General features: G+C 41.8%; 1 protein-coding gene across 2 annotated transcripts in view; it reads left to right on the top strand.

Annotated features, from left to right (window-relative positions):
- SRGAP1 (SLIT-ROBO Rho GTPase activating protein 1) overlaps window positions 1-18,924 on the top strand; it is a 284,228-nt gene that overhangs the window by 209,260 nt on the left and 56,044 nt on the right. For both annotated transcript variants that reach the window (XM_040491526.1, XM_040491525.1), the window contains exons 8-10: window positions 2,480-2,581; window positions 14,479-14,676; window positions 15,407-15,491. In XM_040491526.1, coding sequence (XP_040347460.1) covers window positions 2,480-2,581; window positions 14,479-14,676; window positions 15,407-15,491 — 385 coding nt within the window. The remainder of the gene's footprint in view (window positions 1-2,479; window positions 2,582-14,478; window positions 14,677-15,406; window positions 15,492-18,924) is intronic.

Below are 18,924 nucleotides of genomic sequence, written 5' to 3'. Positions count from 1 at the left end.
TATATATATATATATATATATATATATATATATATATATATATATATTTTGTGTGTGTGTGTGTAATGTTTATTTATTTTTGAGAGAGAGAGAGCATACGAGTGGGGAAGGGACAGAGAGAGAAGGAGACAGAGGATTCAAAGTGGGCTCTGCACTGAGAGCTGGGAGCCCAATGCATGACTTGAACTCAGGAAGCATGAGATCATGATCTGAGCCGAAGTCAGATGCTTAACCAACTGAGCCACCCAGGTGCCCCAGTAATTGACTGTTTTAAAATTAATGAATTGCCTTTTGACTTATGTTACTCTTCACATGCTGTACCCCACCAGTTGTCAGAATTCTCAGTTGTTTTCTCTCTCCTGCCTTTGCATGGGATCTTAGCATAGTTATATGCTAATATCAGCCATTACCACCTTTGGGTGAAATGCCTACAAAGGCCAAACCTACGTGCAAACTCAGTTTTTTGTAAGCACTAACCCATCTCAGAGTTCGTCCTACCTCTACCTCTAGACATTCCAATTCAAATTCAGAACGAACTATTTTGCTGGCCCAGTAGAATCTACCTGAAGACTCCCTGTGATCTTGATTTAAAGATTTTCACAAAGAAAAATAATTGTAAATGGCAGGAGAATGGGAGAGAGGGGGAAAAAATGCAGAACATTTATTTAAGACTGTAGTTGTCTCCAAACTGGTAAAATGAACATTAGACACGATATATTGTATCTTGGGTTCTGTATATGAATTTAGCTCTCTGTCCTATTTTACCCAAGGGGAAAAAAAATCCACCTAATCCGTTCATGAGTTACAGTGGTATATTTTATTGTCTGCGGCTGGGAAAACAAGAAGACCCAATTAATGAGCACGCTATACAGCACTTGGTATCCCAGCTGTGCAAAACAATACTCAAAGATTAACAACTCAATTTTAGCTCATTGTGGTGACAGTGTGGTTTTAAAAATAGATATAATAGCCATGACAGATTTCTTCACCGTCATCTTTTTTTTTTCTGAGACACCTCGTGTTAATACTTATAAGTTATATGTGCGCATGCTGCATTTCTAACCTAATATTATATTTGCTCGGTTTGATAGAGTAAAATACTCGATTAGAAATGGTGAGCAGTTTTTCTGCCAATAGCACGTGTATTTGACAGGCAAGTGGCTTGTCCTACCCAGAGTTGTGTTTCCAAAACCAAATGATTACCGTTATATTTTTTAGTTATGGATATGTCAAATATACACAATGATAAAATAGCACAAATTAAGTGACTTCAGTTGGGTTAGTACTTTTTCCTTTTTTTTTTTTTTTTTACTATTATTATTTTTAATAAAATGAGTCAGTTGCCCTTTTTTTTTATGGCCTGTTCTGCCAGGGAACAATAATTTCTGTGATGTTTTGGAGACTCCATTAAAGGAAACCCCCATCTGCTGGAGCATTTCTATGACAAGGAAGATGAAAAGAAACGATTTTGCTTCTGGTGCAATTTTAATGAACTAAATATAATAAAATTAAAAGGCTCTAATTGTGACCTTAACCGTAATTGAGACCATAGCCAAAATATCTTTCTGCCAAAGACTACAAGGGGCCTCTTCACATTCATGATGAATCACGTGATGTGGCCGATGTTGGTAAAGCAAGCCATGGTTAAAAGATGATAATAGTTACGTCTTCTGAGTTTTTACTGTGTGCCAGACAGTGTTCTAAGTGCTTCGTGTACATTAACTCATTCCATCCCCACCACAACCCCATGGTGTAGGAACTCCTGCTATCCCCATTTTACAGATGAGGAAGCTGAGGGTTAGTAACGTTACACAGGTACCTGTCTGACTGTCACTAGGAGGCTCTGTGGCCTCCCCTCCTTTTGCCTGTGTGGTTCGTTTGGATCATCCCTTGCACTCTGCCCTCTGCCCCCTGCCCCATAGTCATTCAGAATTCCCACAAGTGAGTCCTCAAGATCAGAGCTCACTCTCCAGCAAGTGCCCCATTTAAAAAAAAATTTTTTTTTTTTTAACGTTTATTTTATTTTTGAGACAGAGAGAGACAGAGCATGAACGGGGGAGGGTCAGAGAGAGGGAGACACAGAATCTGAAACAGGCTCCAGGCTCTGAGCTGTCAGCACAGAGCCCGACGCGGGGCTCGAACTCACGGACTGCGAGATCATGACCTGAGCCGAAGTCGGCCGCTTAACAGACTGAGCCACCCAGGCGCCCCAAGTGCCCCATTTTTAGAGCGAAGCTTCCTGCAGCTGCTGTCTTCCCCGTCATCCATCCCCAGGCCCCACAGCTGCGTTCTGCCCTTGCCCCTGACATAGCAAGTCCGTGTTTAAAACTGAAGTGTGGAAGCGCCTCTTGGAAGGAAATACGTAATTGGAATCTTGAGCGGGTCAGCGTGACTCGTGCAGCATCTGAGCAGGAGAACCCTGCCGCTGGAGGGTGGCTTGCTGGCCCTGTTATAACTGCGGTTTCTGATTCCCCATCAGGTGTGTCAGGTCAGCGCTCAGCAACCAGTCCAGGCAGAGCTCATGCTCAGGTACCAGCAGCTGCAGTCCCGGCTGGCCACGCTGAAAATCGAGAATGAGGAGGTGAGTATACTCTCTGCCCCGCAGGGAATCCGAATTCTAATGGGACTGGAAGGCATGTGCTCGTGACCTAGGCATATTTAGTATTCCAAATGCGTCTCTTCATCAGGCATTTTTAGCTAAATCGTGGTTCCTAGAATACTCTCTTTGTAGAGGATGAATGCAAAGATTCTGTAGTCTACCAGAGATGAATTCTTCACCAGGGATCCATGGCATACTCATGAAAAAACACACATTTTATTCTTAAATTCATAGTTCATGTGGAAAACAGTTCCCGTAAATGATTAAACTCAACATGGGTCCAAGAATATACAATAGTGTGTGAAATAAAACTTTTGACTGACGTGTTAATTTAATCCTAACTTTTTTGGAAGTTAGTACTTTGCTTTTATGTGTTCTCTAAATTTTTGGTACTGAACATGGCAGTACTTATACAATTAGTACAGAAATCCTATTTTAAAATAGCACTTGAGTGAGAATAGGAAACTATTTATTTGCTGACATTACTGGATTTAAATGGATAGAACATAAAATGTGAATTGTAAATATATGTCCAACCAGAAAGCAGTCATACAATTCAGCTGCCTGTTTCTGAAATTAATTTAATTGGATCCACATTCTTGTTAAATAAAATATGAACTGCATATGTTTCTAAGGCTCTCAGTTATCATTTACAGGAACCCAAATCAAACTTACTCAAGTCAGAAAGTTTATTTAGTGGTCAATGTTTGCATAGCCTCGGGAATGATTGGATCTGTGTTCCGATGATATTATCAGGAATCTCTCTTTTCATTACTTTGAAGTTGTATTTTTTTTTTCAACTTAAATCCAAGTTAGTGAACATATAATAATGATTTCGGGAATAGAAGTTAGTGATTCATCACTTACATATAATACCCAGTGCTGATCCCAACAAGTGTCCTCCTTAATGCCCCTTGCCCATTTAGCCCTTACCCCCATCCAACACCCCACCAGAAAATCTCAGTTCGTTCTCTGTATTTAAGAGTCTCTTATGGTTTGTCTCCCCCTCTGTTTTTATATTATTTTTGCTTCTCTTCCCTTATGTGCATCTGTTTTGTTTTTTAAATTCCCCATGTGGGTGCAATCATATATTTGTGTCTTTCTCTGACTAATTTTGCTTAGCGTAAGTGATAGGTATTTGATAGGGATTGCATTGAATATGTACATTGCTTTGGGTAGTATCGACATTTTAGCAATATTTGTTCTTCCAGTCCATGAGCATGGAATTCCATTATTTTGTGTCTTCTTCAATTTCTTTCATAAGCATTCTAGTTTTCTGAAGTTGTATTTTCATATGTGTCAGTAGTTGTTTTCCCTCAAATTGGGATAGCCAAAGCTACATGGTCCTATGGCTTGCCATCTCACCTCATCCCACTGCCCTTATCCCTGAACTAGGATCCTTTATTGTCCTGAGTTAAGTCATGCATACTTCTGGACCAACCAATACACGCAAGAAATGGGATTCTGGGGGCGCCTGGGTGGCGCAGTCGGTTAAGCGTCCGACTTCAGCCAGGTCACGATCTCGCGGTCCGTGAGTTCGAGCCCCGCGTCGGGCTCTGGCCTGATGGCTCGGAGCCTGGAGCCTGTTTCCGATTCTGTGTCTCCCTCTCTCTCTGCCCCTCCCCCGTTCATGCTCTGTCTCTCTCTGTCCCAAAAATAAATAAAAACGTTGAAAAAAAAATTAAAAAAAAAAAAAAAAAGAAATGGGATTCTGTCATTGATCACCTTATATATTGTGCTCATTCATAGAGCCCTTTGGCTGACAGCTCCAACAGAAACATGTTTTTCTAGAGACAGTTCCTGAAAGGAAGGAATGTGAGATAGAAAAAGAAAACAATAATAATTCACCTTGATGAAATGAATTACCAAAATTCACTTTGGTGTACCCTCTTTTATTTTAATCCCACTGGGATGTTTTTAGCTACATGAACATGTTACTTGTTTCTGTTCAGAAAGAGTGATGTGTTTCTAGACCAGTATAGTTTGGTCAAACTGCATTGCAGCTTTCTGGCTTCCATTCTTTCTAGAAGAACCAAACCACCCCTTATTCAAACATATGTGTTTAAGATGCAGCCATGTGATGAAGTCTTTAGTTGCTGTGTAAAGTCCCACAAATGAGCCTTTATTGCTCTTCTTGAAGTGTTTTAGAGCTTAGAGTTTTGTGGAGGCATCACAAAATACTTGCCTGATGCAGTTTATTGGATCCTGATAGACCTACAGTTTGTATGTCTAATGACTTCCTGTTGTGGTGGTGTTTTTGTTTTTGTTTTTGTTTTTGCATATCCTCCTGCTGTTTTATTTGGAAACAGCCTCTAAACTCTAGGAAAAGAATGTGTTGTGCCCAGGGTCAAAACTGGCGGTCCAGAGACCTGTTTTGTTTGCCTGCCACAGTTTTTGCCTATTAAAAATAAGAGTCTGGTGACTGACCCCGGATTGCCTCACAAAGGGAAGAGCTGGGGTGCTTGAGTTCCACTTTGCCATTAGCCGTTCAGCTCCCAGTTTTCTTCCATTGGACTGTTCGTTTCTGTAGCCTGTTTGGCTTCTGCAGGCCTTTGAGTTTTTGACCCTTCACGTATGTCCTTTTGGGCACAACGTAGAAAAGCAGTGTCCTGCTGATAGTGGCAGGCAGTGCTTTCTGAGAATTAAAAGATTTACTGTAGTAACAAATGAATTAGGTTGTCTTGAGGTTTCTAATGAGCATGACTAGTGGTTTATGATCTGTTGGATATGGAACAAATTCATTGTCATGGAATGGGATTCCCATTGAAAGGAAGATTTAAATTGAATTTTTGACAATCGATAGATTTCCATTGGTATAGAAGGAGGAAACAATGTTTCACTATATTTCAAGATGCCCTGGAGGAACCTTGGTTTCCCAGAGCAATTTGGTCATCGTCCAGCTCCTCCCTGAGGAAGAGCCAAAGGTGAAGCTCAAGTCAGATGATGAGAGACCTTGAGAGCTGACTTGAGGGGTTTTGTTACTGTGGGTCCGTTCATTTCAGTACAATAAATATTTGTTCAACAACTTCTACGTTCCCCGTATTTTGCCAGGTGCGGAGAGTACAGAGATGAATGTCACAGCATCTATCTAGCATGAGAGCCAAACCATAACAAGTCATTTGTATCATGTAAAAAATAAGAGCCGGGACGTGGGAACAAAATTGCAATCGTTGCCGATTTTGGAGTCCTGTATAGCACTTTTCTCTACCAGAAATAGAGAATCTGCCTCTGATGGAGGCAGACCTCCACTGATAGAGGTCAGAAAAGTGACCTGTCACTATCAGATCAAAGTATACAAGTAAAGAAACATGTATAATTCTGTATAATTCTCTGCCTCTGCACAAACAGCTATACACAAAGTCCAGAATTCACTGGAGAGAGTTTGGCTAACTAAAAATAATAATGACTGCCCAGCGAAGAGATAAAAGTTGAAAGGGAATTTCATCCAAGTTTACAAAAGCATGGACAGTGTAGCTAAATAGAACACAAACCTTGTCACCAAATTTTAAACAGCTACAAATAATGGGCACCATTCAAAACTGTAGGAAGCCTTCTTAGAAGGGAATTTACATGCTAAGAGCCATGGATACATTTTGTTTGCTCCACAGCATTTGATTTTTAAAACTTAGTTGCTGTCATTTAAAAATTAGAAGTTGGGGGCACCTGGGTGGCTCAGTCAGCTAAGCATCTGACTTTGGCTCAGGTCATGATCTCACAGTCCGTGGGTTCAAGCCCCGTGTTGGGCTCTGTGCTAACAGCTCAGAGCCTGGAGCCTGCTTTGGATTCTTTGTCTCCCTCTCTGCCCCTCCCTGCTCGCTCTCTCATTCTCTCTCTCTCTCTCTCTCTCTCTCTCTCTCTCTCTCTCTCTCTCAAAAATAAATAAACATTAAAAAAATTTTAAATTAGAAGTTGGGAGTAAAAATATCTATTTCCAGCTTCTTAACAATTAGAAAGTCTGATCACACTAGACCTGCATTTCTGCGAGGTGATGACTGGCTTGAGCGAAGATGCTCCGCTTAGACGCAGAGCATGTGCTTCCTGTTTGCCATGCTCCCCACTCAGCCCGCTTGCCTCGTTTTCATCACTTCCTTGGCCCTTGAAGATATCTGAGCTTGCAGCACAGGCCTTAGAACAAAGAGAAGCATTTGTGAAATGACCTCAGGATACTCGCACATAGTAAAAGCTGAATAAGTTTTGAGAAGGGCTTGACTCAATTTGGGGTGGATACCCATTTATAATTTGTCACTTCACAACTTTACAGGGCAAGCCTTTTAAAATGAGCCTTCAGTCTCATTATGCTACACTCTCATATCCCTGGTACCTCAATCTTCACGATTTTAAGTTCCAGGCGGCTGGCCGACAAATATTTATTAGTGCCACTGTGGGTTGTGCACATGGAATTAACAAAGAGCCTGCTGCCCACGCTTTATTCCCATTTTTGTTTTGTTTTTTTTTTTAGTTGTTATTAGAGTGTGTTTGTGTGTGTGTGTGTGTGTGTGTGTGTGCGCGCGCACACACGTGCACATGCACACAAGCAAAGGAGGGTCAGAGAAAGAGAGAAAATCCCAAGCAGGCTTCGTGCTGTCAGTGCAGAGCCCTACTTAGGGCTCCATCCCACAAACTGACATGACCTGAGCTGACATCAAGAGTTGGCTGCTTAGCTGAGTCAGCCACCCAGGTGTCCCTTGTTTTCTTTTTCTTTAAGTTTTTTATTTGAAACATTAGTAAACATTACTTTTAAACACAACACTTTCAAAGCAACTTACATCTGAATAATCATCTGTACCTTTGTCACTATAAATATTCTCCAGACATGTTCCAATCTAATGTCACACCCTCTCACACATGTTCTTGAAGTTCGTTTTTAACATCTGTTACAGGGATTTCAGCTTAGGGGACATTCTCTTTGCTCCTTTCTTTCAAAGCTAGCTCTGGAGTAATTCCCCATACAACTACATCTCCCTTTTCTTAGAGTTCCTCTTTCCGTCCTTTACCTACACACAGCCAAAGAAAAGGAGAATGAATTGTAGAACTAGAGCGATTATACCTTTTTAGTACAGCCTTAGTTTTAAGTAGTTTGCCCGATTTTCAGACCAGTTGTCCCAATATTTGTCCAGAAAATAGTTTCCGTAAGCATTTTATTTCAGTGCTATGACTAAAATCTCACGTATAAAATGAGTTTCTTCTAAGTTATAGTACGTTTACCCCCTTGAAGGGAATGGAAAAGAGAGAAAGCTGTGATTCCTCAATTAATTTGCAACACTGTGTAATGAACTGACAGCCCCATATAAATTTTCCTAGCTTTATTTAAAATCTTTCACTGACAGTTTACTAGGGAATAATTCACAGACTATTCTAAAAATATATTCCTCACACAGGATATTTTCAACTGTAATGAACAAGATTTTACGTAAACCTTGAAACAGTTTTCATGGCCTGGGTAATTGAGGGAAGTAAGAGATGTTTTGGTTATCTACCTCAGGGTTGAAAAGTCCTATTTCCCTCAAGAATCACATTCCCATAATATCATTGACTACAGCAGAATCCCAAGTCATGTAAATCTGTGATCAAACCATTATGGACAATTATCAGTTGTGGAGCTTGATAGCTACTTAATCATAGTTACTATTTCTGATCTTCTCTGTGGCTTTAACTTCATTTTTGCTTAAGTATTTTTTAATTTATTTAAATATTTCTAACTTACCTGCAACCTTCTGTTGATGAAGTTAACAGTAGAAGCCTAAGAAAAGATAACTGCCATTTATCCGTTAAACGATAGCATCATCTTGGGCCAAAATTGAAAACAGGGATCATTTGTCTTTCACTGAAAACACATATTTTTAGAAGCAGTGTGTGTGCGTGTGTGTGTGCGTGTGTGTGTGTGTGTGTGTGTGTGTGTGTGGTTTCAGATAAGCTTTAACTCCCCACAGGAAGCAACTTGATCCAGAAGAATACCAAGCAGAGTGAGGAGAGTTTCTAGAAAGGGTCTAGAAGTGAGTCATGGGCTAGGGCACCCTAGAAAGGATGGCGAGCTCAGGATGGCTGATATTCACGAAAGTGTGTGTTGCTGGCTTGTGCTGAGTGTTGCTTTGATGACTGTGGATTTGCAAAGAGGATGACTTCAACCTCTACCATTCATTTAGTGAAGCTTTGGATGATCTGTTCTGTCCCAGGCACTGTGCTAGTGACTAGAGATACAAAGATTAATAAGCTGGCTCTAAACTCAAGTTGCTTCCCCTGTAGATGGCCAACATCGCCCTCTAAACAGTGAGGTAGGTGCTTGTGAGAAATGGGTTTGGCGTCACGCTCCTCATTATCCAGCACAGGCGAGGTCACTGGCATCTCTCTGTACCAGGAGCGAGGGGTGTCATGGCAAGATGCTTTGCTTCTGCTCCTGCCTTCTGTGCCTTGTGCTGGCAGTATGGCGCTATACCCTTGGCTAGTTAACTCTGGCACTGATCCGGTCTCTCTGTGTGTGCACATGCGTGTGTGGTCTCTGCGGTAATATTTCACACATCTGAAATGCTACAGTGCTGTAAGTGAAATGCATCTGAGGTCAATGATGGCAAGAAGTAAGTAGGTAGGTGGGGAAGGGAAGGCAGAGCTGGGAGCCATCTTCACACATGGATTGATGAGTCTTAAAGGTTGAATGGGCCTGAGGAAGGTGCAAGGCATGGTGTCATAAAATAATGTTTGTGTTAGAGGTTGGACCGTGTTCCCCCAAAATGTATATGTTGAAGTCCCCACTACTTCAGAATATGACTTTGAAGACAGGGTCTTCACAGAGGTAATTAAAGTGAGGTCAGTAGGGTGGACCCTCATCCAGCGTGATTGGTGTCCTTATAAAAAGAGAAAATTTGCGCGCAGAAACAGAGAAGGCCATGTGAAGAGACACAGAAGATGATCATCTTCAAGCTAGACCTTCCCTCGTGGTGCCCACAAGAAACCAAGCCTGCCACAACCTTGACCTCAGACTTGTAGCCGCCAGACCCGTGGGACGATAAACTGCTGTTGTTTAAAGCTCCCCAGCATGCGGGACTTGTTCACAGCAGCCCTAGGAAACGAATAGTGTGTTTAGAGAATGAAACCAAAACAACTGTTTTGTCTTCTCCGACAATTGTAAGGTCCTGTGAGTAAAAAGGCAAAAGAGCCAGTCTGCAGAAGCCTGCCACAGTCCCCTCTTCTCCACGGTTCATTTGGATTGTCATCTCAGAGTCCAAGCCACCTGGGCACTCCTCCACTGCGGTACATTCTTCAGGTTTTTCTTCATTCCTTGTCACGTTGTTGGCCTCTCCTGCCAAAGCTCACTGCGTTTTCCTGCTGCTGATGGGGATTCATTACAAGCCTCGTATCAGCTATTTCATATTTGCCTCATTATATTCCCTCCTGTGACTTATTAACATGACTAGTGTGTCAGAAGCTGGTGTTATTCTTTGTCGAGAACATCCCATGGGATAATATGTAGTCCCAGCCATCGTGTTTGGTGTTTTCTGTCACATCCTTTATTTTTTATGACAATTCCAAATTTAACCGTGACACTCTTGCTTCCGAAAAGAAAGTTCAGAAAAAGAAAAAAAAAAAAAAAAAAAGAGATGTTGTTAACAATGGCAGGGAATCACGAGGCTGCCGCCGGGTCCACGGTTTGTGGGCCTGTTACCATGGGCCCTGGTGGGTGTGGATCCTGTCTAGCCCCAGGGCGGATGGTACTGCCTCCAAGACCTGGGTCAGTAAGTCTGGAGCTGGGACAACGGTTCACTTCAAGACCCACGGTTGGTCCACAGTGTGTCTATTACCAGGTGCTTGAATGGGTGTGGCACCCTTCAATTACCTGCACAGGTTCTTGGCCGGCGGGACTGGCCCTGTACCACAGATGAATGCAGCTGGCACAGAGTCACAGGTCCACTTCAGGGTCCATAGCCAGGACCAAGGTAGGCAGGCCTGCCTCCAGAAGCACAGACAGACACGTCTCCCACCTGGAGCCAGGTTACAGGGCCACTTCAAGATCTGCAGATGGACTGAGGTCAGCAGGTCTGCCTCCAGGAGCACTGAGAAACATGCTTTCTAGCAAGTCACTGAACATGCGTGACGGCTCCATGACCAGTGCTGAGAGGGACTGGAACTGCATCATGGGTTTCTACACAGTTCACAGCTAGGACCAACGTCAGCAGGCCTGTTACCTGAGGCGCAGGTAAGTGTGACTCCTCATGGGTCCCTTGGCAGGTACTTCTGATGGCAGGACCAAAGCCAAACAAGACTGTTATGAAGCCCACAGCGGGACTTGGCTGTTTCTGGCTCAGTAGCCAGGACTATGGTTGGCAAGCCTCCCACCTGGGCCCATGCCTACTTTCTCAAATTGGTCCTCCTCAGTCCTGGGCTCCACCAAGGTTTTACACGTTCCTACCTGGATCCCAAAGCTCCCACAAATGCACTTTTGTCCACAGATGGCTGCCAGATCATTGTTGTGGTGGGGCAAGAGGGAATAGGAGCAGGGGATCTCCCATTTTCTCGTCTTGCTGATGTCACCTCTAGGGTGGTGAGTGTTTTCATTCAGGCTATAAATATGTAATCATGACTTCTTAAAGCAACCACTTACAGTATTGGGTTTTTTTAAAGTAACCATTAATCTGTTCTTTTCGAGTAATATCTCTCCTTTGCATTATGCGTATCCCCAGCAATAATGACCAAGTCTGTTAAATTTCTTTGTGTTTTTTGTTTTATTTTATCACATGCCCTCTTTAAGCATCGGAACTAACACTGGTTGCCATTGTTCTCTAAACGGTATTTTCTTGTTTAATAGACAAGAGTAATTGAAACTATTTCTCCCTCCTGTAATAGTAAACCAAGTCGCTCTGCTGATTATTTCACATTTCACTGTCCTGGACAAGGTGCCTGGCCAAGCCTGAAGCCCATGGCACAGGGAACCATATGTTCCCAAAAGGAAGAGCATCAAATGTTTTTGAACAGGAATAAAACCCACTGATTCTGAACTATTAGTGCCCAGATTATTTTGGAAAAATAAACAGACATTCTCTCTAGAAGATGGTAGCTTCACCCTGGGCTTCAAGTAACTCTACCAAAACGTCCAGCAGACAGATATCACAGAGAGATACCTGCAGGAGCTCCAAATATTGAGGGTATCAGAAACAAACTGTAAAAGAGCTACTTACTGTGTTCAAGGAGATAAAAGCCAAGCTTAGATTTTGGCAGAGAACTATAACCTATTAACAGTGAAAGAACAGATTTCAAAATGTACTGGATAGAAATTCTAAAAATGAGAACTATAGTGGCCCAAGTTAACAAATCAGTGGATGATTTTAACATCAGATTCAACACAGCTGAAGAGCGGATTATCAAAGTGGAGGACAAATCAGAAGAAAGTAATTAAAATGCAGCATGGAAAAACAAAAGGGTAGAAAATGCAAAGAGAAGGGTAAGAGATATAGAGAACACAGTCATGTGTTATGTACTAATTAAATTCCCAGAAAGGAAAATGATAGAAAAGAAAGACAATATTTACAAAGATAAAGGCTGAAAATTTATTAGAGTTTATGAAAAATATCACACAATTCAAGAAGCCCAAAGAAATCCAGGTAGAATGTATTTTTTAAAATCCTTATGTAAACACATCATGGTAAAACTGTAAGATACTTTAAAAGCACCTGTAGAAGCAAGCAAAGTAACAATAGACTCACAGCAAACTTCTCATTCAACAGGAACATAGAAGCCATAAGAAAATACAGTGGTATCTTCAATGTATTGAAAGAAAATAAACTGCCAACAAGTTTCATAAGTGAAAGTGAAATAAAAGACATTTTCTAGTCTACAGAAACAGTTCACCACCCGCAGACTCATGCTAAAAGCAATTTCTAAAGATGGGGGATTACTCTTAAAAATATAAGGAATAGGGGCACCTGGGTGGCTCAGTCGGTTAAGCATCCAACTCTGATTTCAGCTCAGATCATGATCTCATGATTGTGTGATCAAGCCCTGCCTTGGGCTCTACACAGCCTGGAGGCTGCTTGAGATTCTCTTCCACCCTCTCCCTCTGCCCCTCACCCCACATGCATTCTCTCTCTCAAAAAATAAAAATGCTCATCAAAATGAAAAGCTTCTGCACAGCGAAGGAAACAACCAGCAAAACTAAAAGGCAAATTAAAAAGCTCCTAGAAGAGGGGCACCTGGGTGGCTCAGTTGGTTACGTTTCTGACTTTTGATTTCATTCAGCTCCCGTCATGATCTCAGGTCAGATTCATGAGTTTAAGCCCTGCTTCAGGCTCTCCACTGACTGTGTGGAGCCTGCCTGCAATTCTGCCCCTCTCTCTCTAGCCCTCCCCTGCTCACGCTCTCTCCCCCTGTCAAAATAAATAAATATTAAAAAAAAAAAAAACTCCGAGAAGATAACATAGAATAATATCTTTATGGCTCTGAGATAGGAAAATGTTCTTAAATAGGACACAAAAACCATTAATCATAAAGGAAGAGATCGGTAAATTGATTACATTAATGGTTCATCTAGATACTATAGAAAGTGAAAAACCAGAGCACAGTGTGATAAGATATTTGCAACACATATAACTAACGAAAGACTCATAACCATATCTACAAATAAGTAAGAAAAAGACTCATAACCCAGTAGAAAATTGAGCAATAGATTTGAGCAAAGTATTTCTAAAAGAGGAAATCCAAATTGCCTTAAACACATTATAATGAGCTCAGTCTCAGTCATCAGAGAAATGCATATTAAAACCACAATAAGAGGGGCGCCTGGGTGGCTCAGTCGGTTGAGTGTCCGACTTCAGCTCAGGTCACGATCTCACGGTCCGTGAGTTCGAGCCCCGCGTCGGGCTCTGGGCTGATGGCTCAGAGCCTGGAGCCTGCTTCCGATTCTGTGTCTCCCTCTCTCTCTGCCCCTCCCCCGTTCATGCTCTGTCTCTCTCTATCTCAAAAATAAAATAAACGTTAAAAAAAAAATTAAAAAAAAAATAAAACCACAATAAGATACTCAACACCGTGGTTTAAATTTAAAAACTGATAATACCAATTCTTGAGGATGTGGAGTAACAGGAATTCTCTGTGTTGGTAGGAATACAGATCAAAACAGTTCTGGAAAACAGTCTGACAATCTCTTTAAGCAGCACTTCTGCTCATGGATGCTATGGCATGAATTCATAGCAGTCTTACTCTCAGTGGCCCAAAACTAGAAATAAGTCATCTATCAACAGTGAAAGGGATGAATTACGAGGTATTCCTACAATGAATAGCCAGCATTCCACAATGAAACACTGTACTCCCAAGAAATGAATAAATCTTACTACATAAAGTTGCACAAAATAAGACAAAAATCATACATGCTATAGGATTCCATGCATATGAAGTACAAAAAGGCTAAAACTAATATATAGTGTTAGAAATCAGGATAATGACTACCTTTGGGGAGGAAAAAGAGGTGTGTGGTAGTTGGGAGAAATGAGAGGATCTTCACAATGTACTATATTTCTTGATCTAAGTGGTGGTCACACAAGTGTTCACTCTGGTAATTTATCAAGCACTACGCTTATGCATATTTTTCTGTGTGTATTTTCACTTCCAATTGGAAAGGTTATTTGAAAAAAAAAATGTAACTGAGAGAGTACCCAGTGATACATGAGTTTTCTAAGGATTCAAATACAAAGTAATAACCTCTTTAGGATAATGGAGAAGAGAGCCTGTCTTTGTATTGGTGACGGCGGGTGTTATTTACCTGTCTGTCTTTCCTAGTAGACTCTGAACTTCTTGGGGCAGGACTTGTGTCCTCATCTCTGCCTGACAGAGTAGATTCTCACTGAGCGTGTGATTCACGAAACAATGTCGTAACGTGCGAAATGTGTTCCTGTTCCCAGGTTAAGAAAACAACTGAAGCCACCTTGCAGACCATACAAGATATGGTCACCATTGAGGACTATGATGTTTCTGAATGCTTCCAGCACAGTCGGTCCACAGAGTCTGTGAAATCTACTGTCTCTGAGACCTACCTGAGTAAGCCCAGTATCGCCAAGAGAAGAGCAAACCAGCAGGAGACTGAGCAGTTCTACTTCATGGTGCGCCTGTTACTTCCCAAGCTACTCTTGGGGCTCAGATCTGGGGTCTCCAGACACAGCCTCTAGAGTTGACCAGATCACCTGGGATCCTTTATTAAAATATGGACCCTCGTCTGCCCTCAGAGTTCTGATTCTGTTGGTCTGAGATAGGATTTAGGAGTTAGTACTTTTCTTTCTTTTTTTAATGTTTTTATTTTATTTTTGAGAGAGAGATAGAGTGAGAGCAGGGGAGGGGCAGAGAGAGAGGGAGACACAGAATCTGAAGCAGGCTCCAGGCCCTGAGCTATCAGCACACAGCCCAACATGGGGCTCGAACTCACAAACTGTGAGATCATGGCCTCAGCCGAAGTCGGACACTCAGCTGACTGAGCCACCCAGGTGCTCCAGGAGTTAGCACTTTTTTAAAAGTTCCTTGGATAATTCTGAGAGGCCAACAGATTTAAAGAGGCCTGCTATAAAACTACTTTTAAATTTTAATGTATATAGTCACCAGGAGAGCTTGTTAAAATGCGGGTTTTGATTTTAGTAGGTCTGAGGAAGGAGGGCCCTGAGACTCCGCTCTCTGATGGGCCCCCACGTGATGGCTGGTGCTGCTGTTCTGTTCAGACTACACTCCAAGGAGCAAGGTTCTAGGATCTAGAAGATAAAAGAGTTGGATTATAGGTATCCTATGGGAAGTTCCTTGAGAAATGTATAGTTTTAAGTTAAAAACGAATCTTTCCTCTTGCAGAAACTCCGGGAGTATTTGGAAGGTAGTAATCTCATCACAAAACTTCAAGCCAAACATGACTTGTTGCAGAGGACCCTTGGAGAAGGTCAGTTATCTGAAACAGATGGGAAGGTGACATGGACCACGTACTGTGTCACGTATCTGCTCCATAAAGACTGTGAGCTGTGGATTTGTGTTTGAAGAAGCAGAGAACACTGTTTAGATTGGGCTTTTGCTGTATCTGTAAAAATCAAGTTCTCCCTGGAACTGTCTTCTTTATAAGCTTGGTGCTGACCTTGAGGAAGAGTAGGGAAGTCTAGCGAGGGCTGAAAAGCCAACACAGAGCTCCAGAGGAAGGATCGGCAGAGCGTGATGCTCCTAGCTGCCCCTGCACCCAGACACTTCTTCCTTACCCTCTGGGACTTCTCCACCCTTCCAGCTCCACCCCAGTCATTTCAGTGGGCCAGTATTTGTTGTCACATCTCACGCCTTGTTGGACTCTAGAAACTGGTTAAACCAGTTTGGGAAACTTTTTGGTTTGTTTGGTTTGTTTGTTTGTTTGTTTCCCAGAGACATTGATTTTACTTGAGAAATAGCCTAATGAAGTATAATGCTATGGCTAGTAATAATAACAAAACAGCAATAGCTACCACTTCTATAGGGCTCTCTCTCTGCTAGGCATTGTTCTAAACTATGTATTGAACTGGGCTATTACTTTCCCCATTTTTACAGATGAGGAAACTGATGGGGGGAGAAAGGGATGCTAGGCAAAAGGGACAGTGTAAATGTTATTGTTTCCCTTTTCATCTTCTTGAAATTTAAAAGGAAAAGATAAATATAGGCAAAGTCCCTTTTTTAAGTGCCTCATAGTCTGTAATTTTATCTTGTATTCACACTAGATCTTGTTACAAGTTATAAAAAGTGAGAGAATATGGATGGGAGTAGGAAATGAGGGGACTGAGTTGTGTAACTCAGACCAAAAAGAAGTTGCTGCTCTTTGACCTAAACTCTTGTCTCCTACCATTCTAGAACCTTCCTACCAACCAAGTTTTTTTCATCACCTTATCTCCTGGTTTCCTCCAGGGAATGACCACTTGGAGAAAGGTCATCATGACCTAAGTCTCCCATGTATTACAGTAAGGATGCCAGATTCTAAGATGAAAGGCTGATTGCACTTAGGGAAAAAAAATTCACATTTAAACTACTAGACAGTGTCTTAAAAAAAGAAAATAACCAAATACAGTATGTGAACTGTCATTAGATACTACATCAAAAAAGCAAAGGTTAACAAAAGGCATTTTAAGGGCAGTTGGGGAAATTTAAATATAGACTGTATATTAAATGACATTATTGAATTAATGTTAATTTTCTTAGATATGACAGCGGTGTTAAGATTATAAAGGAAGATTCTTATTCTTAAGAAATGCTTGCTAAGTATCATAACATTTGCAAGTTACTTTCAAATGGTTCAGGAAAAAAAAAGATAAAGAGAGAAGAAGAGAGAAGGAAATAAGGCCAGTGTGGCAAAATGGGAAATCTAAGTGAAGGGAATATGAATGTTCCCTGTACAAGGCTTTCGACTCTTCTATAATAGAGGCTTGAACTTTTTATAAAAAGCCTTTTTTCTTCTTTGAATCATGTCCTGAGTTTTTTTTTTTCCTTCAGAGTATCCTATAAGATCATTTTTTCCATCTGCCACAAAATGCCTGATATTTCAGTGATGCCCCCAAGGTCAGTTGCCAGTCCCGAAGCATCAATTATCGTAAGTGTAGATGAACGCTTACAGAAGGCACAGAGTCCTTCCCTACAGGACTTGGTACCACTTTAGAAATCGTGAGTTGGAGGGAATTAAGTAGTGGGTGAATTCATTCTTGGCACTTCACACGGACACATGTGTTAATTCACTTGGGATCACATTCCGAAACTTTTATGATACTCATTCTACATAGATTCCCCTATGTCTCCCGGAGAGAAAGCCCCAACGGTTCATATTATTTTACATGCCATTATTGGATAGGGCTATATTTTAACCAATTTGCTGAATCCACATGCCAGAGTCCGTCATTAGCTGCTGTAATGCATAAAGCCGTTTTGTACCCTGTGAACGCGAAGCCAGGATTTCTTTATCTTGGAATTTCTCTCAATGGGTTCCAGTATCATAGTGACATTCATGTGTGGGTGTACCAGGCCGTCCCCAGATTGGATTGATTCAGGAACTGGATGGTTCTCCTCCAGTGGCATCAGACACACCAGCCTCTGCCCACTTGTCGAAGACCTTTATGCTCCCCGGCCCTACCCCACGTGCGGGCTTGGCAGCCTTCCACACCACTTGTTGGTCACTGCCTTGCCACGATGCTGGCGGCTTTGCCCAGAGAAAAGCTGGGCCTGGAGAATGTGCCCGCCTTTAGCTGGACCATTGTGAGCCCCCTGACTCTCTCTGCAAGCCCCGTTCGAGTTAATAGGCTGATACCAAAGGAGACTGGGAGAGTTAATGGCGCCTGTCCCACAATGAGATAATCCAACGGTGAGCCCTTACGAAGGAATCCAAGTCTGGGTTTGGCTAAATAAGGTTAGTAGCACAGGATTCAATGGTGTGTTTGGGGACAGTCCTGACTTTTTTATATAAAACTCACATCCCTGACTTATGCTAGACTCACTGCTGCAAAAACTGCCTTCATAGTAAAACAAATAGAGCCTAACCCAGGGATTTAGCAGTTGATCGTACACAGCTGAAACTGTAACTACAGACATGTGTTTGGCCTGTCTTACTGCTTGCTTTTGGCAGCCTACCAGCGGCCCAGTAAGTCCTTTGATTTACAACATTGCAAAACAACTAGACTGGGCTCTTAAAGGGGTACTGTCAAAATTGAGAATTCCAAATCTTTGAAAACTATTGAAATGAAAGCAAACACATAATGAGTCGTTAAGACCAAAGTCATCACCTTCTTCAGCATCGTTCAGCAATACTATTATATCCTTTTGTGATGTCCTTTGTTTTTAAATCGGAGAAGTTATGTCAATATAGTAAATGAGGTATACATCCGCAAAACTGAGGCACTGAAATTGTTTCTTTTTCTTCTTATAATGAGCCTTCCTGTTCACACTGGCTTCTTTGTGTGCAACCTTGGAGTCGGGGGGGGGGGGGGTGTAAGTATCAGTGCAGTTTTCCCTTAAACACAGAAAACTTGACTCTGGAAGCTGAGTTCCATGTTAGATTGTTTGTAGACCTGGGCATAAGGTGTCTTGATCAAGGAATTAAATGGGTTATCCTCATCCAATCCATTTCCTGTCTTTGAGTAGGAGTACAAACATACTTCCAAACGAGAAGCTGATTGTGAATAATTACATTTTTTCGAAAAGCAATGTATTCTTTTAAAAAAAAAATTTTTTTTTAACGTTTATTTATTTTTGAGACAGAGAGACAGAGCATGAACGGGGGAGGGTCAGAGAGAGGGAGACACAGAATCTGAAACAGGCTCCAGGCTCTGAGCTGTGAGCACAGAGCCTGACACGGGGCTCGAACTCACGGACCTCGAGAT

This window comes from Herpailurus yagouaroundi, unplaced genomic scaffold (genome assembly GCF_014898765.1).
Source record: "Herpailurus yagouaroundi ecotype Mexico unplaced genomic scaffold, PumYag 182, whole genome shotgun sequence".
Classification (NCBI taxonomy): domain Eukaryota; kingdom Metazoa; phylum Chordata; class Mammalia; order Carnivora; family Felidae; genus Herpailurus; species Herpailurus yagouaroundi.
Note: the sequence above shows the minus strand (reverse complement) of the source record. Positions and strands in the feature narration are given on the sequence as shown.